This window comes from Prinia subflava, chromosome 5 (genome assembly GCF_021018805.1).
Source record: "Prinia subflava isolate CZ2003 ecotype Zambia chromosome 5, Cam_Psub_1.2, whole genome shotgun sequence".
Classification (NCBI taxonomy): domain Eukaryota; kingdom Metazoa; phylum Chordata; class Aves; order Passeriformes; family Cisticolidae; genus Prinia; species Prinia subflava.
In genome coordinates this window covers 60,103,042-60,125,305 of record NC_086251.1, presented here as the reverse complement: position 1 = coordinate 60,125,305, position 22,264 = coordinate 60,103,042, and the positions used below count along the sequence as shown (strand labels likewise).

The 22,264-nt window shown below is 49.8% G+C and overlaps 1 protein-coding gene across 9 annotated transcripts in view; it reads left to right on the top strand.

The window, feature by feature from the left end:
* Nucleotides 1-11,560, top strand: part of KTN1 (kinectin 1) — a 74,891-nt gene extending 63,331 nt beyond the window's left edge. For 5 of the 9 annotated variants that reach the window (XM_063399632.1, XM_063399633.1, XM_063399630.1 and 2 more), the window contains 7 exons: nt 592-663; nt 1,109-1,192; nt 1,395-1,478; nt 3,672-3,755; nt 5,023-5,115; nt 9,587-9,706; nt 11,248-11,560. In XM_063399632.1, coding sequence (XP_063255702.1) covers nt 592-663; nt 1,109-1,192; nt 1,395-1,478; nt 3,672-3,755; nt 5,023-5,115; nt 9,587-9,691 — 522 coding nt within the window. In that variant the 3' untranslated portion in view covers nt 9,692-9,706; nt 11,248-11,560. The remainder of the gene's footprint in view (nt 1-591; nt 664-1,108; nt 1,193-1,394; nt 1,479-3,671; nt 3,756-5,022; nt 5,116-9,586; nt 9,707-11,247) is intronic. The other 4 variants (XM_063399639.1, XM_063399634.1, XM_063399637.1 and 1 more) reach the window with 2 other exon arrangements.
* The last annotated feature ends 10,704 nt before the right edge of the window (nt 11,561-22,264 follow it).

Below are 22,264 nucleotides of genomic sequence, written 5' to 3'. Positions count from 1 at the left end.
AGGCTCTGTTGCTAGCAAAAGTGGGAAGAAAAAAGCTTTTATGTTTCTTTTCTAATCTAGAATTCAAGTAGGTCAAACTGCTTTTTTGAAAAGTAATTTCTAAAGTATCTGTGCCTGGTAAATTTGAGTGCCACTGTGTGAGCCTGGCAGCAAACAGATGATTTATAAACATCTTGTTTGAGGGGCTTATAAAGGCTGTCAGATCTGGAACTATAGATGTGCTGCCATCTGCTGCACTTACACAGCCCCAAATAAGGCTGAAAATGTTGGGTTTGGGTATGTGGATGATGGCTGTTCCCAGTCTGGGAAGGATATGTTCCTTACCATGGCTAATGGACAACTGGATTAGTGCTTATATTCCAAATCTTCCAGGCATGTGGGCTCTAAATATGTCAAAGAACTTGGGCTCGGAATAGGTAGGAATGGTGTAGACTCAGTATATTGAATTATGTGAGTCAACATCTTACTCTATTCAACCACTCTGATTTCATCCTTAACATTCTTAGATGGTTTCTACAATCTTGTGTATTTATGCAGAGTTTGTCTTAGAGCAACCCAACCAAATATCTTTATTTTTCCCCCAAACTGCAGATGCGTTCCGTGGTCACGTCTTTGCAGCACGAGGTGGAGAGGTTAAAGGAGGAGAACAAAGAAGTTGAAACTGTACGTGCAGGTGGTTTTCACTTCTTGTCCTTGAAGCTTTATGTTGTTCAAACACAATTTAGGCTCGTGCTGTAAATCTGAACTCCTCTCCTGCCAGTGGCACAGCCTGTGCTGTGGTTTGAGCTGAGCCTTTTTGGGGCAGTGTTTTTAAAAGGCAGAGAAGCTGGAAAGTTGTTCCTGGTTTTTACTTCTGTACTCACCCACTGGGGCTCTTTCTTGTGAGACTGAGCAGTTCTCTGCTTGTTGACAATCATGGGCTTGATTCTTTCTCTTTTTATCTTATTTTTGATGTTTAAATCTGCACTGTGCAATCACTGGGTTTGAAATGCTCTCTGAACGTCATGGACTATTTGACAGAAATTTACAGCCAATTATAAATCAAGCAAATGATAACTGCAAGAAAGCACTGAAAACATCTGTTTTAATTCTGTTTTTCTGTTTCTAGCTTAAAAAAGAGAGAGAACATTTGGAAAGTGAACTAGAAAAGGCAGAAATAGAACGATCTACTTATGTTTCAGAAGTCAGAGAGGTAAACATAATTGTCCAAGCTGTACTTTTTTGTTGTTCCCTTTTGGTTAGCAGTTGGCTGGCAAACTAACCTAGTGCTTAGCCCCTGTGGCTGAGGAGTTTGTATGTTTGTGACCTTAGAGTAGAGCAGCACACTAATAACTGAGCAGAAGGGAACGGGCGTCCTAAGGAGACAAATCCTAAAACTCTAAACTTCATTTCAGCTCAAAGATCTCTTGACTGAATTGCAGAAAAAACTTGATGATTCATATTCTGAAGCAGTAAGACAGAATGAAGAGTTAAATTTGGTAAGAAGCTTGTTCTCCGTTGGGCATAAACGAGGCTCCCAGCATTCGTACGAAGCGGAGACTTATTTCAAATCCTGTCTGTTCTGCTAACCTCTTCAGCTTGATATTTTTGTCCATTGAAATCATTTATGTAGTCTGACTTTTACAATTTGTCTCTTTTCTCTGCTCCTAACAATAGCATGTCTGGTTCTTAAGACTTTTTTCCCAAAGTCTGTAAGGCTTTCATTCCTGAAACTTCTTGAGAAGATTTGCAGTGTAGGCATATGCAGCAGCAAATGTAATGTCCTTGGAGCAGCAAAAGTGGTGCTCTCAGTGGTTTAACTGGAGGATTATTCTCTGGTGGGGTTTGGTTTTTTTTCCCAAAGGTTTTTGAGGATGCAGCAGTGCTGTCCGTGCTCTGCCTGTGCAGAGCCTGCTCTGTATGAACAGGAATTGGCCAGACCCAAAGTGAGATGAATTCAGAGCATTCAGGCATTCAGCTGCTGACACCCTGCTGTGGATGAATGGCTGTGCTGGCCTGGTGCTTGCATGTGTTCCAGCGTGTTTGGCTGGAAATGCTTCCAGCCAATAATGCTCCTCCAGCAGCTCTCTCAAGAAGGACCTGGATTAACAGCATAGACCTAAGGATGCATGGTTTTCCATTTTGAGCCCTTTCCCTTCTCACTTGTTTCGGTGACCTGTGTTTTAAGGCTGCGGGAGCAGTCAGAGCCTTCCTCTGCTTGTGTTTGGCCAGTGCTTTCCTGCTTTTGGGCCAGAATTGGGGAGGGTTGTCTCTGTCACCATGTCTGTGGGATGATGGCACAGCCTGGCTACTGCCACTGATGAAACTGGGTTAAAATAGTTGATTTAGAAAAAACACCACCACGACAGTAACAATCTGCTCAAGTTAACAGCACCCTAGCCTCAGCAAGCAAAGCCTCTCATTCTGAGGGAATTGAATGCATATCTTGGAGTTAATCAGTAAACACCAACGTCTTTGAGGCAACAATTTATTATGTCTGTGCACAACAAGAGCTTAAAAAGCTGAGCCAGGGCAGCTTGAGTGCAGTGTGATGGTGCTGTGCTGGTGGGAGGGGGAGGATGTGTTAAACAAACACCTCCACGCAGCTGGCTCAGGAATGCTGTCCTGAGTGTGGCTTTTGGAGGCTGAGGAATAGAAATGATGGGATTTCAGAATCCTTTAAAAGGTAAGTGAGGAGAAGCTGAAACTGCAGAGGAGCTTCCCCAAAATGTGTAAGCCCAGCATTCCCCAGGCCAGGTGCTGCAAAGGGGAAAGCCTTCCAAGGGTGAGACAAATAAAGTGTGTAGGTTTGGAGTCTGTGAGAATTCAGGGCTCTGAGTAGCCCCTTGTTCCCTCCTTTAATCCTCCTGCTGGCTTCCAGGAAGATTGACAGCAGGAACAGTGAACATTAGCACAGCACACTTCAGAGGCACAAATCCAACAAAATTGGCACTCGAGCTCCTTGTTAGCACTTCTGTTTGAGGCTCAGGCCTCAAGTGCTGTGGCTGGTTCTGTGTGCTGTGTTGAAGAGCAATCAAAATATCCTTTAAAAAACTGTGTATCTTTTGGAAGGCTGCAGTTTAAGTACTGACTGCAGCCAGTACGAAGTATTCATCCCTCTTGACTGAAACAGTTTCACTTTTTTGGATTGGATTTAAATACAATCGACAACTTAATATCCCCCTGTCAGTGATTCATGCCTTGATGTGCCATTAACAGACTGTTAAGTCAACATAGTTGTAGTAAGTGGTGCTTCATTAAGATGACAAGTAGAGCTTTTTAGTTTATTCAGCAGTAGAGAGACTGTTTAGCCTGCTCTAGGAAGATGACAATCTTAATTTTTGCATATTTGCTGTGAATTAAGTTGGAGTCTGGGCTGGCTCCTGTGATAAGGGTGATGCTCCCCCTGGAATGGAGTTGCAAAGTTGAAACCACTCGTAAGGAAGCCAATGCCAGCCACGTTTTTGTCTTCTGTAGTTTCCATTCTTTACCTTGGTCTTTACAGATGGAGTCTCTCTCCCTTGGCTGTCCTAGTAAACCTCATCATACATGTCAACTAATCCAGTGTGTGCAGTAATTGCTAGCAAATCTTCCTCCCTTTGCAGTCCATGTGCACTGGGTTAATCCCTGGGACAGGCAGATGAGAGCTCTGTGTGTGAGGGATGCTGATTTGCTTTGTTACTGTTTTGCAGCTGAAAACGCAGCTAAACGAAACACTATCAAAACTCAAACTGGATCAAAACGAGAGAGAAAAGGTAGCTGGTGACTTGCCCAAGGTAAGCAGAGACCCTTAGCAGTTGCAAATATAAATGTTAGCAAAACCCCTCAGTGTCTTTAGTTTTGCAGTGCTGGAAATGATGATTTGAAGGAACTGCTTGCCTGGTGTGGGGTGTCTTGCTCCACTGTCTGGGGCTGTAAGAGCTTTACCTGAATGTCTGCAGAAATGATAAATCTGCCACTAAAAGCTCTGTTTGTTTAATCATCCTTCTTGAAAGACTCCCCTGATCGTGATAATTTTATGCCAATAGGAACAAGTGGTGATTTGGGGCTGACAAATAATTCTTTATTTAAAAGAAACCCCAGCCTAACAAAAAGCCCATCCCACAGCCCTCCACCCACACTGCAGCTTGAGGCTTTTTAATCCAGTTTCAAATGGCAGAGGCTGCAAGCAGGTTTACAAAGCACCTGCCCTTTTGCACGTGGTGACATCCACTGTAAGCCAGGAGACTGCAAATCCCCAAAGTTAGATCTGTGCAAGTGTGGTGGGACAAACAGGTGGGTTTACTTTGCTTTTCCTCAATGACTGCTCTTACAGGATGGGTTGGAGTGGAAAATCTTGAAGCATGAGAGGTCTCAGTGCTGTTTGTCACTGCAGAAACAAAGCTGTCATGGGAGAATTGCTAAATGGAGACAGGAATGGCCTGTGGAGTGCCTGAGCTCTGGCTCCAGACTCTGCAACACCTTGTTCCTTCAGCACCATAAGCAGATTAGGCTGAGTTCTTCCAGGATTGGAGGGGAAATGCTGTTGGGGGAGCATGGACAGGGATAGATGATCACAAAAGCACTGGAGGAGGTGAGAAGCTAAAGGAAACCTGCTATAATAAAGAATTTAAAACATTTTTCTCTGGACATTTCTCTGTTGGCTGTTGACATACAAAGCCAGCTATGCTGATGCCTGTGGCTCATGGTGTATTCTACATAAATACAGAGCTGGGGTTAGCATTTTGGAGACCTGCACTCCTGCTCTTGTGACATTTACTGCACGATTTTTACCTGATAACTTGATGTGAGACTATTAAAGCTTCCCTGTAGGATTGCTCTCAGATGCAGACAGGCTGACATGCAACATGCTGCTTGTGAGGAGACATGTCAGTCTTGGCAAATGGGCTGGTCCCTGGAGCAAATGTGGCATAAAACAGATTTCCTCCTGAACAGAGATTCCCTGTGTCTGTGGTGCTCTCAGGGAGATGGGGGTTTGCTAATTGTTGTGCCTTCCCTGTGTCTTCCTTTCTTTTTTTTTTTAATAACGTCTTTCCCTGACAGGCCCAGGAGTCTTTAGCAGCTCTGGAGAGAGAGATTGGGAAGGTTTTTGGGGATGCCAATGTTATTGAGAACAGCGACGTTTGCACAGACTCGGTGAGTGTTTCCTGCAGCCCCTGCTTGGAGCCACACACACCTCAGCAAAGTGGCAGCTTTGGGAAGTGAGGTCCAGCAAAGGAACAGGATGTTTGCTGCTGGGGGTGATGGGGGCTTTATGGAGATTCCAGTGCTACAGCTTGCCAGGATGTCCAGGATTCCCTGGGAATTTTGCTGCTGTCTGGATCGTGACCTCCTCCCTGTGGCTCAGATTTGCAAGAGGGGAGGGGAGAGATTCTGGGCTTTTCATGGGTTTTTGGCTTGGTTTGGGCAAGAGTGGGGAGATCCCCAGACTTGTCCCTTCAAGAAGGGAAAAGGGAAGCTAAAAGTGACTCTGCTGATTGTTAAGTGGGCTGAAAACACTGTTGGGTTGGCCCTTGCTGACATCAGTAATGCCAAAGAAAGGCAGTCTTGCACAACCTGTAACACCTCAGGCAGAGATTCTCTTGCCAGAAATGGTTCCTTCTGCTCCTCTGCAGCTGTGGCCAAGAGCCAGGACTTGATTTCAGCTGGTCTTGGCTCCTGGGAATTGGTGTTGACCTTGATGTGGCCCAGCAGCAAAACCTTGCTGAGATGAGCTTCAGCAGGGAGCAGCCCTGGGTGCTGTGGGTGGGTGACTGCAGACTGCTGGTGTTCCTGTGTCCTCCAGCAGTGGCATTCCAGTTTTTTAGGTCGTGGGACTGGGTGGGCAGTGCTTTGCACTTGCAGGTGCCTCCCCTGGGCCTGTGGGTTGCTGTTGGCACGCCTGGCTGTGGAGCTGGTAGTCAGTGTTGCCCTAAAGGCACCGCCAGCACAGGGGCTTGGGGCTGGGGCTTTGTCAGGGCTTTTTCCATCTCTGGGTAAAAGAGCTTTCACCCCAGCCCTGGAATAGCTTTCCAGAAGGCAGCTGGGAAGGGGAAGGCTGAAGGAGATTCTCTCCCAGCTCAGTGGTGTCAGTGGAACTCATTTCCCATTTTCTTCTGAGGGACAGAGTGGAAGGAGCCGCTGTCATTGGAGGAGGAGCAGCTCTTGCTGACAGGACAGATAATTTCTATCGACTCCTTTTAGTGCTGAACCTAAGTGGCTTCATCAGCTGCAAGAGGAAGCTGGGGGTCCTCTGAGGAGAGCTGCAGAGCAGCCTTTGCAGTCATTAGCAGGAATAAAATGGCTTTTCCAGGCCAATCAGTCGTGGCTCTGAGGGACCCCTGCACGGGGCTCGCCATGTCTGAGCCGGAGATGCAGCTGGGCTGGGGCACTGAGATGTGCCAGCCCTGGGAGCTGAATCCTGGAGGATGGAGGGGCTGCTGAGCCTCCCTGTGCTCCCAGGGGGAGCTTCTGGTGCCAGTCAGGTGCTGTGTCCCTGCAGCAGCTGGAGAAACCCCCCTCAAGCCAATGCCCAGCTCTCCCTGCTGTGCCCTGTGCCTTGTCCGTGTGGTGCATGGGCACAGAGATGCCATCAGCCATGCCCTTGGTGGCTCTGGGCAGCCCCCCTGAGCTGGGCTGGCACCAGATGTGCCCTGTGGTGGCCAAAAATTCATGAGTGAACTCACAACACTCTCCCAGCTCTCACATTGCTCTGCTCTTGCTGCACATGGTGGAGCCCAGGTTTCTGCCAGAATATCCATGGCTTTATTCTGAAGAGGAGTGTGGAAAAACAGTCCTAATAAACCTGCAATTAAGCTTTCATTAGTAAAAATACATTAATTGTCTAAGCAGCACTCTTGACAGGTAGCCATTGGCAGAGGCTGGAATTAGAACATTATCTTTTCTCCAAGCCTTTTCTGCTGCCTTTTTTTTTCCCCCTCATTTTGAGGGGAGAAAAGGAAACTGTCTCCCCAGAAGCCTAAAAACCCAGCTCAAAATAGCTCTCAGATCAAAAAAGAAAGTCTTCCAGCCACTTCCACCTAGCAACAGTGCCTCTTTTTTTTTTTTTTTTTAACGAAGGACCTGAAAACACATGCTCAAAAATGAACATATTTGTTCCTTCTGGGTGCTGGAACCAACCCACAAAATTGAGAAATGATACTTGCATAAACCCTCAAACACACTCAGAGTGTTTTCTTTAGACTCCTTCTCTTTCTGTTTAAAAATAGACCATTTGGGGTTTCTAATCAGCTGCTTTGTCACTTTTGGGCCCAGCTGATGACTAAAGGGGGCTTTTTAGTGTGCTTTAAGGAAGTCATTTATATTCAGCAGCTTGCTTAGGCATTGAGCTTATTTTGAGGCTTGTGTGAAGCCTAATGTGCTTTTCCCCCCAAAGCTCAGTGCAGAACACTCCATCACTGGAAACTGGGGATGCCATATGTGTGAAACAGCAGAGGGGAATCTGCCCAGACTGCTCAGCTCCTGCTTCAGCTGCTGGCTCTGAAATCACAGGGGTTCCCCACTGCCATCCTCTTCCTCTCTTCACCCTCATGTCCCAAAGAAGTGAAGTCACACACTGCCAAAATTTGGGTTGGACCTTAAGGATCATCCAGTTCCATCCCCTGCTGAGGGTGGGGACACCTCCCACTATCCCAGGGGTCTCCAAGCCCATCCAACCTGGCCTTGGACACTTCCAGGGATGGGACAGCCACAGCTTCTCTGTGCCAGGGCCTTCCCACCCTCACAGGGAAGGATTTTTTCTATCTGACCTAAATTTCCCCCCTTGCCCCTGAGTGGTGGGGAGCACAGGGCTGGGGCTCAGCAGGGGCTGTGCAGGGAGCTGTGCACTCCTGGGTGAGCAGGAGCTGCAGGAGGACTGTGCTGAGCTCAGATCCTTTGGGATCTGCTCAGGATTGGCCCTGGGAGGATTGGGGATGTGTCTATAATTCATGAGTGAACACAGCTTGAGATGAGTGAGGTCACAAACCAGAAGGGAGATGCAGTAAATGAGGGAGGGAGGGAGGAGCTGTTCCCAGAGAGGGGCTGGGAGTGGACTGGAGGCTCCTGCCTGGCTCCTGCTGCTTCTGTGCTGCTGCCCAGGCAGCCTTACTGCTGGTCACTGCTGGATTAATTCATCTGCTGGGCTGCTAATTGCCTTTGCCTTCCCACTTCCATCAGTCTGTATGAGACTGCTAAGCCAAGTCTCAGACTTGACAGACCTGATTTTCTGCTTTAATAAGGGTAAAACAGGTTAAGGCTACCCTAATACAGATCCCAATGATTTCTTTTACAGTGGAAAAATGTTTACCAGTTGCTCAGGAGCTTTGCTGGAGATTTTGTTCTCTTGTCTGAGCCCGGAGTCGTTTCTGTAATGGTGCAGGTGCTTGAGTTTGATTTAGTGCTCATTCTGCATTTCCAGCTGAATGGGAGCAGGGAAAATGGCCTTCTCTGAACTCCCTCTAATTTCCCTGGAGCTCTGGGGAGAGATTTGCACCCTCATTATGCATCAGTCTCATTCTGTGGGTAACACCAGAGTGGGGCTGACGGATGCTGGGTGCCTGGAAACACCTCTGTGTCCCTGTGGAGAGCTGGGCACGTCTGCATTGCTCACACCATGGCAGAGTTACTTATTTTTAGCTGTTAGGTTTCAAGGAAAGGCTCTCCTGCAGGTGATCTGCATGTCTGTGCTCTGAGCTGAATAAGGAGCAGTAAGGGGTGTGTTAGATGTGGAGTGCTCTGTGCGTCTCCAGAGGAGTTAATCAATGAAGATAATAAAACAGGGATTACACAGCACTGTTAGCCAGCAAGGCTGACAGGCAGGGAGGCAGGAGGGGCTGAGTCCATCCTCAGCTGTGACACTTCCACATTAATAAATGTCGAATTCCTAGAAAAAAACCACATTTATTTTTGTTTCAAAACACAAGCTCAGCATTTTCATTTCAGCACAGGAAACTTTCTAGCTCATGGTAGGTTTCATTTTTCCTTTTCTCTGTGTTTTCTGGTGCTTGGACTGCTTTGTGAAGCCCTGATCCAAGTCCAGGTGCTGCTGGCAAGTGGGAATTTCCCCAGGGTTTGGAGCAGAGGGTGAATCCATGGGCTGGCTGTGGGTGGGGAAGGCTGTGGATCTCCAGGCTGCTGTTCCAAGTGCTGCTTCACAGCTGGAGCTGACCTGGGCTGGGTTTTGGGTGCTGCTGAGGGCACCATCCCCCAGATCCTCACTCACTCCAGTCCCTGGTGGCCCAGGAGTTTTGCTGTTCCAGCTGTGGGGTCAGGAGTGGTCCCTGTGCACCCCAACCTGTGTTACAAACCACAGGCTGGGGGGGAAATAACCTGTGAGGCTGCTGTGGGTACCAGCACAACTCCTGGAAGCAGGGAGTGCTGGAGTCCCAGGCAGGGAGGGAAGGAGCTGTGCAGGTGATTCCCTGCAGCAGGAAAGGGCTCCTTGACTTTGAACCATGTTCTCCTTCAATGTGCCCATAGCCCTCTGATTTTTCACCTCCAGAATTGTTCCCATCTGCACCACAAGTTGTAATTTTATACAGAGGATCTAATTCTAGGCTTTCTTGGTAATTAGATTGTAAATGAGTTTTTAACGATTCCCTTTTTTATTTTTACCCCCTTCTTCCAGGAACTGAGCGATAAAAGGCGGAATGTGGCGGTGAATCTCAGCCAGGACGTGGGGCATCTCAAGAAGCTGCTGGTGTCCATAAGCCAAATGCTGTCCAAGGGATGAGGGTACTACAGCCAGGTGGGTGTGGACAGGGACTCCTGTTGGGCTGGGACTTTGTAGGAAATGGGTTTGTAGAGAATCCTCAAAAATTGGCAGAAAACTCACACAGTCTTGTGCGTCTGTGTGCAAACTCTGAGATAAAGTGTGCTGACTGAGAAGGGCCATGGGATAGGGGAGACATTGCTGAGAGAGAAATGGAACTGGAAACAAATTTCAAATTATGACCTTGCAAATAAACGAGATATTTTGGAGAAACAGAACTATAAAAGATGTATTGTAGCAAGACCCACGTGGTTTTTTTTTTAATTATTAGCTTAGAAGCATTAGTAGCATTGTGTGGCAAAAACGAATAAGCCAAAAAACACTTATAATATATTGTAATTAGGAAATAGTTTGGCTTCTGACTGTGATGGTGTGATTTGTAACGTGTACCATCTCACCCTTTTCATGAGACTGAAAATAGAATAAAGGTCCTTAAAGTGCCTCTCAGGAGCCCCATCTCTGGGTCAGAAAAGGAGTTTTTCTGACAGGACTTTGTTCAAATTAACAACTCTCCTGTCAGAATATGAGACTTTTTAGAATCTGATCACAGAATCAGTGAATTATTAAGGCTGGAAAAACCTTCTAAGACTGTGAGTCCCCCAGCACTGCCAAGGCCAGCACTGACCATGTCCCCAGTGCCACATCCACACAGCTTTTAAATCCAGGGATGGAGATTCCATCACTGCCCTGTTCTAATGCCTGACCCTGATAGCACTTTCAGTGAAGAATCCTAACACTGATCCAAATTCCACATGCAAATCATCATAAGCTTCTGGCAGGCACTGGCTTTGTTCCCCTCTGGATGCAGATGTCAATTAGCTGAGACTAATCCTGAGTCTCCCTGTCCCTCTGTGTGTGATTCTACCCCCTGCTCCTTCCTGCAGCATGCTGCCCCAAGTTTGGTTCTCCCAGAGCCTTTTTTTTCTTCTTTGTTTGCAAACTGTCTGCACTTCCATGCTCTGATTGCTCTGGGAGGGAGGATATAAAATCAGCCCTGGGCTTTCAGTGAGCTGCCAGCAGTGGCATCAGCCTGGCATGAGCTCTTCATGCAGGTACAGACACGTGGACAGGGCTTTCATTTTCATACACAGCCAGGAAACCTGGAGCCTTGTGCTGATAAAGTGACCCAGAGTTAGCTGGGGCTTGGGTAAGCTCAAGACATTGAACTTTTCAAGGAAGCTGATGCAGATTTGGGTCTGAACTGGGAACTGTTCGTGCTGGGAGGCAGCAGAACAAGGAGTGTCAGGGCTCCCTTTCCTCTGCTGAGGATGGGGGTCGTATTCCTCATTCAGGTGCATTTTATGCTCCTGATTTGGTAATACAGGGACAGCAGAGCTGGTAGGGGGTGCCTGGGTGTGAGGGAGGTGCTGCTGCTCCTTTGCCTCTGCTCTGCTCAGCCCCCAGACTCATTCCCCTGGGCTTGCTGGGGAGCTGACAGCACGGAAAGGCAGGAGAGGGGCTGGATTTTCCCATGGGAGGCTCCTCCTCTGACCTGGTGATTTGTGTTTCTCTTGCAGAGTGAAGTCACGGGGGAATCGTTCATTTGAGGATAGCAGAAGGCATTGTATTATATTTTGCCAAATTAAAGCCTTATTTATGTTTTCACCCTTTCTACTTCGTCAGAAACACTGAACAGAGTTTTGTCTTTTCTAATCCTTGTTAGACTACTGATTTAAAGAACAAACCCAACTCTCTAGACACCTCCAGAGTTTAGTTTTATACTAAAAACAAACCTGTTTGGATAATTAGACCTTTACATTCCTGGAGAGACAATAAACACATAATCTTTTATCTTATTTTGCTCAATAAAACTTGTTCAGAAAACTCCAACGTGGTAAAGTCACCAATGGGAAATGACATTTTAATACTGATGTTGTACACTGTTATACTTAATTACATTTTTGGGATTAGCTGCCTCTGACTTCAACCTCAAGTAAACACTTTTTTTTTTTTCTTTTTTTTCTTTTTTTTTTTTTTTTTTGGTTGCTAATGTAATCAGTTTTTGTAATGGTGTCAGCAAATAAAGGGATGCTATTATTCAAGGTGTTCCTGCTCTCTTCTTTCAAGTGAATTTGGATGACTCAGGTGAGGTTTCTACCTCTCCCCTCCCTGAAATGAGCATCAGGCTGCACCCACTGTGTTTGTTTTTGGGCAGAGAGGCAAACTGGGGAGGTTTGGCAACTCCAGAGCGAGTTTTTGTCCTGAAGAAAAGGCATTAGGGTTTTAAAAACCACAGGAAATCCCCATCAAAGTGCCATGGTAATTCTGATATGTGTCATGTGTTGTCTTTGGGAAAGATGAGGGGGTGCCAGGAGGGGGAACAGCTGGAAACAGCTGGATGTGGTGAAGCCAGTGGTGAGCAGTGTGTCCCTTTGCACCAGCTCCACCCCTGCATGGGAGTGCTGGGGGAGCGTTTGGATGCTCTGCTGCCTTGTGCTGCTTCCCTTTTCTTGAGGGAAGGCAATAAAGCAGGGGTCAGTCGTTAATTGGGGGTTAATTGCAGAGGTGAAACACATCAAACTGCTCACCCTGAGCTGTTCACACTCCCCTCTGTGCTGTTTTTTTGTTGATATTTGGCCTTCACCAGATAGGAGATAAAGAAACTTCTTGCTTTCATGGTTCCAGGGATCTGGATCATGCCAAGTCCTGCTGAGAGCTGTGAAACAGCTCAGAAGAGGGAGAAAAACCTGGAAAATGTGGTTTCCTCACAGCAGGAGCTACCCCTGGGCTCCAGCTATGGCCACTGAAGTGTTGTGTTCCATGGAGATGTTACTCCATGGAGTTAAAACCCAAGTGCCATGAGCCTGACTTGTACAGGTGTTTGGTGTAGGAGGTACAAAGACACCCCTGCAGCTGCAGATCCAAGGAAAACCTGGACCCTGGAGGGTCTCCACACTTGCCCAGGTTGGAGTCAGAGACTGTAGCAGGTTCTCTAAGCACCTGTTTTGGGGTGTAAGTGGCAGTTTAGTAGATCCATGCAGGATTGACTGGTTTAAAATGATTTAAGAGCATAACCCAGGAGCATCAGTGATTGATGGTTTGGGCTGGGGGTGTCCCTGTGGCTCTGATTCTTTCCTGCCCCTCAGGGGAGTCCCCTTGGCCACCCATGCTGGGGAGCTCCTCTGAAGCATCATCCCAATGGGAACTGGGCTCTGCAGGTACAGTGATGTCCTTTCTTCCTTAAAAAGTTGGGTTTGCAAAGGCTGGAGGTGCCTCATTCAATAAATAAATGCTTTTGGAAGGGACAGCAGTGCCTGGAGAGCCTCTGGGTGCAGCCCTTGGAGCCCGGCTGTGGCTCCAGGCTTTGTTGAGGTGCAGAGCAGGGGGGGAAGGTGCTGCTGCAGTGCTCAGCTGGAAGGGGGAGATGTGTGCAGCACCATTCCCTTTCCCTCTCGGCAGGAATCCTCTCTGGAGAGGGCGGGAGAGCTTTTCTGTTTGAAATTTAAGCGCAGGGTTTTATTTGGCTTTAGGGGATGAACAGAGGTGTGGAAAGATCCCCTGGAAAGCTCAGCTGAGCAAAGGCTGACCCCTCCCTGAGGGGTGAGGAGAGGTCAGGCAGGTTCCCCAGGAGCCCTGGGGGGAGGAGGGAAGGATGCTGCTCCCTCTCCAGCCCTGCATAAAACACCGCTCATCCCCAGCTTGGAGAGTTTTGGTCCCTGAGAAATCCCTCCTGCTCTGAGCACCTGCCGGGAGAAAACGGGGTGAGAAAAAACCAGTTTAAAACGCGTGGGGAGCTGATTCCTCAGCGCAGAGGTCGGGCTGGTGCTTGGCGTGTTCCCGGGGCCGGGATGCCCGCGGAGGAGGCGGGATGGAGCCTGCCCGCGCTAGAGGGAGACAATAGCTAATGGATACACGGATGCTCTCCTTGGAAAAAAGCCCAAAGCGGGATGTTCGGATGCTGGCAAATGGATCGTTTTGGTGTTTATTTATTTATTTCTTCGGCGGTGATTTGCCCGGGTTTGCCCGTGCCGTGCCTGGCTCCTGCACCAGCCCCGTTCCTCTCGCCTTCAGCTCATCCTCATCATCCCTCAGAAGGGCGATGGGAGGAGCAGGGGGAGGCTCTGAGCTGTCTCCCTCGAGTTGTGCTGCCTCTCCCGAGTGCCCAGCACGTCCCTCCCGCCCTTTCCCGGCTGTCCCCGGCACTGTTGTTTACCCGGGAGCTGCTGCCGGCTTCTCTCAGGCAGTGACTCACTCAGCTATTTATTCCTGCCATTAAAAAAGGAAAGCTCACGCAGCTTTAATTCATCCCCAAATAATTCAGCTGATTTCGCCATCAGAGCCCTCTGCAGTGACAGCTGGGTGTTCTCCTGGGGGTCCCTGTGTCCCCCTTGCTCCCTGTGTGACCTTGGCTTTGTCCTGCAGCTCTCCCAGGGATGATTTTTAGTTTGGTGGTCACCAAGGATCTTGCCAGGCTGGTTTGGGCTGGGCTCTGCCACGGGGGTTGTGCTGGGGGGGCTTTTGGTGGAAGCTGAGTGGGAATTCCCAGGGGAGCATCCAGAAGATGAAAAGCATCATTTTTCTGCCAGACTTCAAGGTTAAACATCACCTTCCAGCAAGAACTCTCCTCTGTGGGCCCAAACTGTGCTTGTGCCCCAGCTGGAGAGGAAGGGTTTTGGGGAGAAAGCCCCTGGTGATGCTGTGGGATGAAAAGTCTCCAAAAGCTTTAAGACAAGTTGGAGAAGATCACTGCTTTTCCAGCATTCAGGGTTTCTCTCCCATCCTCCTGGAGATGCATCTTGCTCTCACAAATCCCTGTGGATCCCTGGCTGGGCAGTGGCTGTGGGGGGAGCAATGGGCAAGGGGTGGCCCCTTGGAGGGAGATTTACCCCAATATCTTCACGGAAGGGGTCTTCTCTCCCAGACTTGTTTAAAGTAAGGCCAGGCTTATTCCTGAAGACACAGATTTGTCTGGGAGCTCTGCCTGTCACAGGGGCAGGATGAGAGCCCACAGGGACCCCTCTGAGCTGGATATCAGCCCCAGATCTCCAGAAATTCATGGGGTGAAATTTAAAGCTCTTTTAGGCCCCCAGCCCTTCTCCACTCAGGGGGTCACAGTGGGGCTGCAGTTCAGGCTCTGGGGGGTCAGAGCTGCACAAAAACAAAGCATTGATGCCCAAACACCCAGGTGCAAACCTGCCCTTCCCACAGAGGAAGGACAAACCTCTGGCCCTTGCCCAGGCAGTGCAAGAGGAACACAGATCGCTGCAAAGGCCTCCTCTGGAGCTCCACCTGGATGCTTTGCTCTGTGAGACTGCCAAAGCAAAGGTCAGTAAGGATCTGGAGGAGTTTCCCAATCTGTGTGAATGAGCAGAGGTACAGTAGAACCCCGGGAATGCCAAGGCTCGCTCAGGTGCTCACTGGGGGGGTCACTCGTGGTGTTTCCCTTTGCAAACCCCACCTGTGACACAGGAGGGATGTGCAGAAGGTTGTGAGGAGACAGAGAGGGCTAAAGGCAACCTTGCCTCTGATAATTGCAGCTGTGTTAATTACCCAGGAGTGGGAACAGCCTTGCCCTCACAGCTAGGGGTGTGATAAAGATGAGTTTGCTGGCTGGAGTTAATTGGGATCTGCTGGTGGTGCTGTGAGGAGGGAGGGACAGAAAGGGACAGACATTGTACAGGGGACAGACAGGGTGAGGTGGCCGTGCTGGGGACAGCAAGGAGCCAGCTGGAACTGCTGAAGGAAGAGAGAAGAAGGAGAGAAAGAGCCAGAGCTATGTGGAGCTGCCCATGGGAGGCTGCCTAGAAAAGGTAAGAGAGACTTTCAGATAACCAGGAGCTGATGCTTGAAGCCTTCTGAGATTTTACCCAAGCACTCTGAGTGTCGTGGCTGCCTCTACAACCACAGAATGCCTCGTTGCTGTCTGATTTTCTGAGCTTCTGACTTTCCAAGGGTGTGTTGGGAGGGTGCTGAGGTGGCTGCTAGAGGTGTCCCTGCTCTGGTGTCCCCTGTGTTGGGTTCTGAGCTAGTTCTGCTCTCAGCTCCCCCATCCGCACGTGGCTCCTCTGTGGCTGTTTGCAGCTTCCTGTGGGGATGCTGCTATTTTTGGAGTGGTTGCACCTAAAAATACAACTCCAGGCTCCTGGGGAAGCTGGCTCTGCATCATTGAGGAGCTAATTAAACTGGGGGAAACGCAGGCCCTCGAGCAGGGCTTATTCCACGTTGTTGAAAATGTTGTGGGTGTGTTTTTTCCCCCTGCCTTTGCAGCAATCCCTGTTCCTCTTGTAGTGTGTGGGCAAGGTCTGGAGGTTTGTCCTTCCTCTGTGGGAAGGGCAGGTTTGCACCTGGGTGTTTGGACATTAATGCTTTGTTTTTGTGCAGCTCTGACCCCCCAGACCCTGAGCTGCAGCCCCACTGTGACCGTCACAGGACCCCCTGAGCATCCCCTCACGGGGCCTAAAAGAGCTTTAAATTTTACCCCGTGAATTTCTGGAGATCTGGGGTTAATATCCAGCTCAGAGGGGTCCCAGTGGGCTTTGGATCTCCAGCTTGGCCATCAGCAATTCTCTATATTAACAAAACCACTGTCAAATGTGGCTGTGGGACCTTTTTGTGTCACTGTGGGACCAACAGCCATGAGAGGATGGAGGCTCTGAAGGTTCATGGCCTTTGTGATGTTCTCACAGGATTTATTTGGGTAAAACTCCCCTCACCACCTCAACCAGGCTTAAAGCAGAGAAAAGAAAGACCCCAAGACCATTTCAAAGCTCATATTCAGAGCCAGAGTGTTCCTGCAGCACATCAGTGCTGCCCAGGGCCATCCTGGAAGAACCTGACCTCCTGCTTAAGCAAATGGGCTCCTCCTAATCCAACCCTACTGAAAACAACCTGAGCTGCACCAGGCTCGGGATGTAATTCTTTAAAATCAATAAATATTTCAGGAGCAGAGGGAGCTGGTCTGTATCAGCAGTGCTGGTCCTGGCTGGTCATTATTAATTCAATGGATGCAGTTGTAAATGGGCTGAGGAAGCAACAACAGCTGAAATTTCAAGTGCTGCTTCCAACCCCACATGGCTGAGGTGGTTTGCTGGATGTTCAGTGACTCAGAATGGGGCTCCCAGCCTTCACCCAGGTGTTAAATACAGAAAAAAGAAGGTTTTTTTGCACATGCCTCAGTGTGTGTCCTCGGTCCCTGGGTGTGTGACACTGTGGCAGCAGAACTTGGACTCCCAAACACTCACCTGTGCTTTCTAGGATGTCTGTCCTAAATCTCCTGCTTTTGGGGCCCTGTGATGGAGTGAAAATCTCGGATTAAGGAGACTCCAGGATGATGGCTGCCCTGGCAGACTGGGATCAGTCCCAGTTCCCCAGCCCAACCAGGGATTTTGTTACTCAGCTGAAACAAAGAGAAACTGATACCTCTGTCCCCTGAAAGGGCTTCTGAAAGCTGAGGAGGAAAACCAGCAAGAGCAGCCTGTTTGTTGGTGTGTGTGAGAACACAAGTGCTCTCTTGAGAATAAATGTTTGTAGGGAAAAAGCCTGAAAATGGGACACTCAGGGAACAGGAGCTTCTAAATCTCACGGAATCACAGAATGGTTTGGGTAGGAAGGGACCTTAAAGATCGTCCCTGCCATGGGCAAGGACACTTTTTTCCCCTATCCCAGGGTGCTCCAAGCCCTGTCCAGCCTGGCCTTGGACACTTCAGGGATCCAGGGGCAGCCACAGCTTCTGTGGGAACCCTGTGCCAGGGCCTCACCACCCTCCCAGCCAGGAATTCCTTCCTAATATCTGATCTTCTTATATTTTATATATTATGTATTTTTAAACATATATAGAATGTGAAAGTAGCCTCCCCTCTCCCCTGACCTTGCTGTGGGGGCAGGGACAGTGGGCTCTGTGTTGCTTTTGGGGGATGTGGGGTTGTCCTGTGGCTCTGCAGCTGTGTCCCCACGTGGCAGAGTGCCCTTGGTCTGCCCCCCTGGAGGTTTCTCTTGAAGAGCTTTGCAGCACTCAGGTGTATTTATTTTAAATACACCTGTATGTGGTGCTGGGGGGCTGTGCAGGCAGAAACACAAACTCTCCCCAAGCTTTCTTTGCCCTGGGATCCCTGCTCTTGCTGGTCAGGGTGAGTTTATTGCAAATCTTGTGGTGTTTGCCAGCTGAGATCTCTCTCTGCAGGGTCCTTTTGGAAGCTGAGGCCATTTCCCTCCTGTGGCTGGGTGAAGGGTGAATCCTACAGGACTGAGGGCAGGGAGGACCCCCAGCACTGCAGGTTTAGCTTATCTTGTGCCAATAAAAGGGCTCTGATCCCACATAAACATCATGTCCTTATATGTTTTATATGTTACATATAAATATCTCTATTTGTGTGTGTGTGTTTCACCAGCAAGGGGAGGAGTTCTGTGCTTCCAGGCCAGATTGGATGGGGCTTGGAGCAACCTGGGATAGTGAAAAGTGTCCCTGCACATGGCAGGGGGTGGAATGAGATGATCTTTAACCAACCCAAACCATTCTGTGACTGTAAGTCCTAATTTGCAGTTAAATCTTGCCTGAGGATGGCTAAATCCAAGCATATATTTTTTTGTCACCTTTTGCTTAAAATCCGTGTTCCAGGCTAATCTTTTACTAACTAAATCCACCTTTCAGCATTAGCCTTTGCCACCAGCCTGGTTCCCCGGGCCCTGCAGCTGACAATAAGCTGCTGTAACAGCAACCAGCATTAACACAAGGGCTACTCTTAATTACAGGAGCTGCTGTTTATCTCCCCAGCTCTGTTTGCTGCTGACAAAAGCCTGCTCAGGAGGGGGGTCTCTTGTTAATAAGCTGCGTGTGCACCCCAGCAGCGAGATATTGATGTATTCTTAATAAATATTCTCCTTTAAAGGGCCACATATGTGTTCTGGGCTAATCCTCTCATTACAAGAGCGCGGGGCGGCTCCGGGGTCGGTGAGAGTGCGCCTGGCAAAGCTGGATTTCCTCCTCGTGGCTGCTGCCTTAGATCTGGTGCTTCCTGAAGGGGAGAGATGATGAGAGCAATAACGACTCGCTGTGCTAATTATTGGCATCCTTGAAGTTTAGAGGATGGAGGTGCAGCGCCTCAATTAAGAGAAACGGGGAGCGATAACCCGATAATAGAGGAGCCTTTCATTAATCAGCCCCCGTGGAAATGGGAGGCTCTGCCGAGGCTTCTCCCTGTCCACACTCACCAAACGCCTCTGTTAGGGTGGGATAATGGGGAGGGAAATGGGGATTAAGTGTCGGGATGGTGGCAAAGGCTTGTCCTTGGCAGGAACCCTTCCAGCTTTGCTCCTGCTGGGTGGGTGCAGGGGCTGTGTCCTTTTGCTGCCTAAGCTGGAGCAAACCTGGACTTGGTGGGGTGGAAAGGCACATTTAAGCCTTCCCTCTCTGCTGTTTGCCCTGCTCTCCCACTCGGGTTGCAGGGGCTTTAATTTTGTTAAAATCCGATTAAAATATTCGGTTACCATTTGCTCAGAGGTGTCTCTGTGTACTCTGGACATCTCAGGAAAGGGAGGAAAGGCTCAGATTAAAGCAGCTGAGCCTGCACGGGCCAGCAACCACACAGGCTTTGGGCTGCTGCACCCTGATTTTAGCCAGTGTTTTCCACTCATATTTTCCCCATTTTCATCCTTTTTCTCCCATGGAAATGTCTCCTTTTATGTGAAACCTCCCAATCTTCTGCTGACTGGGGAGAATGAGGCATCCTGGAGGTCGAGAGACTTTAAAATCTGGTTGATTATTTCCAGGATCGGACATTCCTGGCTCTGTAACAGTGTTGTTCCTTTCCGTGGTGGCTCTGGATGGACCCCAAGGTGCAGGTTGATAAAGCAGCACCACAAATGCACAATTTTTTACCTCTGTCTCCCCAAACTGGAGTGCAGACACTTAGTGAAGAGCATCCTCTTCAATTTCCTGAAATGTTCACACATTGCATGGAGCAGTGGTAGGGCTGGTGAGAGTCCCCTGGTGGTTTTAAGAGGGTTTGTGCAGTTCTCATCTCTTCCTAGTGGGGTTTAAACTCCTTGGCCACCAGACATGGGAGCAAGTGGTGAAGGCAGCCTTGGCTTTGCAGGAGGATTCTGCCTGTGGGGAGTTGCAAGATGGGACCAGCATCAGCCTGGAAGGGAATTTAGGGAGGTGTGAGCTGTCCCTCTCCCCTCTCCCAAGGCAGGAGTGAGGAGCAGAACCCCTGGGGGAGGTGTGGAGCTGCCTTTTGCCTTTCCCCAGTTGTTTTGGTAATGAGACAGAAGTTTTCCTCACCATCAGCTGGAGGTGCATCACATTTCCAGAGCCTGTCCTGGGGGATGCTGCAGCATCCACATCTCCATGGAGCTCGTTTGGGGATGGGAACAGGCAGGATTGTCCCCACCACCCTCTTGTCTTGGGATGCTGTTGAGGGGGAAACCCTGGGCAGGGAAATCACATTTTTGGGTGCCAGTGGTGCTCTGAGAGCGTTTTCACCACTGCTGTGGGGTGTGGGGGGCTCACACCTCCTGTAGGGACGGGCTTTGGGCAGCGCTCATGGTTGGTTTTATTTTTTCCTTCCTCTCAGGGAGCGTGGAGGGGAAGGATTTCCTGCTGCTGCTCGCTGAGGGAAGGAGCTCAGCCCTGGGGAGGAGGTGGGAATGACTCACCCGTCTGGCGGGTCCCTTCTCCCCAGCGCTGCTCCCACGCAGGGAGGGGATGGTTCCCTCCTCCTCAGGGGAACAACGAGGCTGTGGGAGCTGTTCCCTCTGCAGCCAGGGGCTCCAGAGATGCCTTCAGGGGGGAGCAGGATGGAACTCTGGGGTGTCAGCGTGACCCTCACACACCTCTCGGCTCCCTGAGGGATTTGTGCTTTTGTCACCTAAGGGAAAATAAAAAGGGGTTTTGGGCAGGGTGAGGACAAAACTCTTCAAGTCCTCTCCAGCTGCCCTCAGCCCAGGGGCTGGGCAGGGTGCAGAGATGCTCTCCCAGCTGCTGGTGGTCTGCAGCACGGGGTATCCCGAGCCACGGGTGCTTTCCATGTGTTTAAGATCCATCCATGAGTTTATCCTGTCCCTGCTGGAGCTCCCCTAACTGCGGTGCCCTGAGGCAAGGAGATCCCCTGATCAAACACCCACACTCGTGGGGATCCACTGGTAAACCCTGCTGGCCCTGTGCTTGCAACCCCAAACGTGAACAAAGCTCTTAAAGCCTGCAGGATTTGTTCCACAAATTCCTGTCGCGTTTCAGCAGCTCCTGGGAGCTGATTTCATATTTTGTACAAATGTTTCCCTGGCCCCAGTGAGCAGAAGGTGAGCGAGCACCTCGTGCAGCAGCTGTTGGTGTCACAGCTGATTTTAGCCCAAATTTGGCAGCTCTAAGTTCAGAGCTTGCCCAAAGGCTTCAGCTTCTCCATCCCTCCCAGCAGCAGGGTTTGATTTTTCTGTGAGTTCAGACACCAGAATGAGTCCCAGGAGTTTGGAGCAAGTTGTCACCAGCAGAGAAATCAGCTTCAGCCTCTCCTCAGGGCTCCTGTGTGCTGCTCCAATCCACTGTCCCAGAGGTCACAGGTGCTGGGTGAAGCAGCAAAGCCTGGATGCTTTCCATGAGCTGTGGGAAAGCCCCCCAAAGCTCTGGATGTGGGGAGAGATGCAACAGGACGGGCAATCACAGCTGAGCCAGTGGTGCTTGGCCTTGGGAGAACCCATTTCCCTGATGTTTCTCCGTACCTGAATTCCCAAGCAGTGCTAGTGGTGGCTCCTGCCCTCCTCCAGTGTCTGCTGATGCCTTGGCAGCATCCAGGCAGCTTTTTATCTCTGGCACTTTGCCAGGGACATTTTCGGATTAGAGGGAAACTCCTGCCCCTGAACATGGCTAAATCCCATCAACACTGCGAGAGTGCAGGCCACAGTGATCTGCTTCCCACATCCATCCGTGCCTCCATCCGTGCCTCATCCATCCATCCCTCCGTCCATCCATCCCTCCGTCCATCCATCCCTCCGTCCATCCATCCCTCCGTCCATCCATCCTTCCGTCCATCCATCCCTCCCTCTTCCATCCCTCCCTCTTCCATCCCTCCACCTTCCATCCCTCCACCTTCCATCCCTCCACCTTCCATCCCTCCACCTTCCATCCCTCCACCTTCCATCCCTCCACCTTCCATCCCTCCACCTTCCATCCCTCCACCTTCCATCCCTCCACCTTCCATCCCTCCACCTTCCATCCCTCCACCTTCCATCCCTCCACCTTCCATCCCTCCACCTTCCATCCCTCCACCTTCCATCCCTCCACCTTCCATCCCTCCACCTTCCATCCCTCCACCTTCCATCCCTCCACCTTCCATCCCTCCACCTTCCATCCCTCCACCTTCCATCCCTCCACCTTCCATCCCTCCACCTTCCATCCATCCCTCCACCTTCCATCCACCCCTCCACCTTCCATCCACCCCTCTTCCCTCCATCATCCCTCTTCCCTCCATCATCCCTCTTCCCTCCATCATCCCTCTTCCCTCCATCATCCCTCTTCCCTCCATCATCCCTCTTCCCTCCATCATCCCTCTTCCCTCCATCATCCCTCTTCCCTCCATCATCCCTCTTCCCTCCATCATCCCT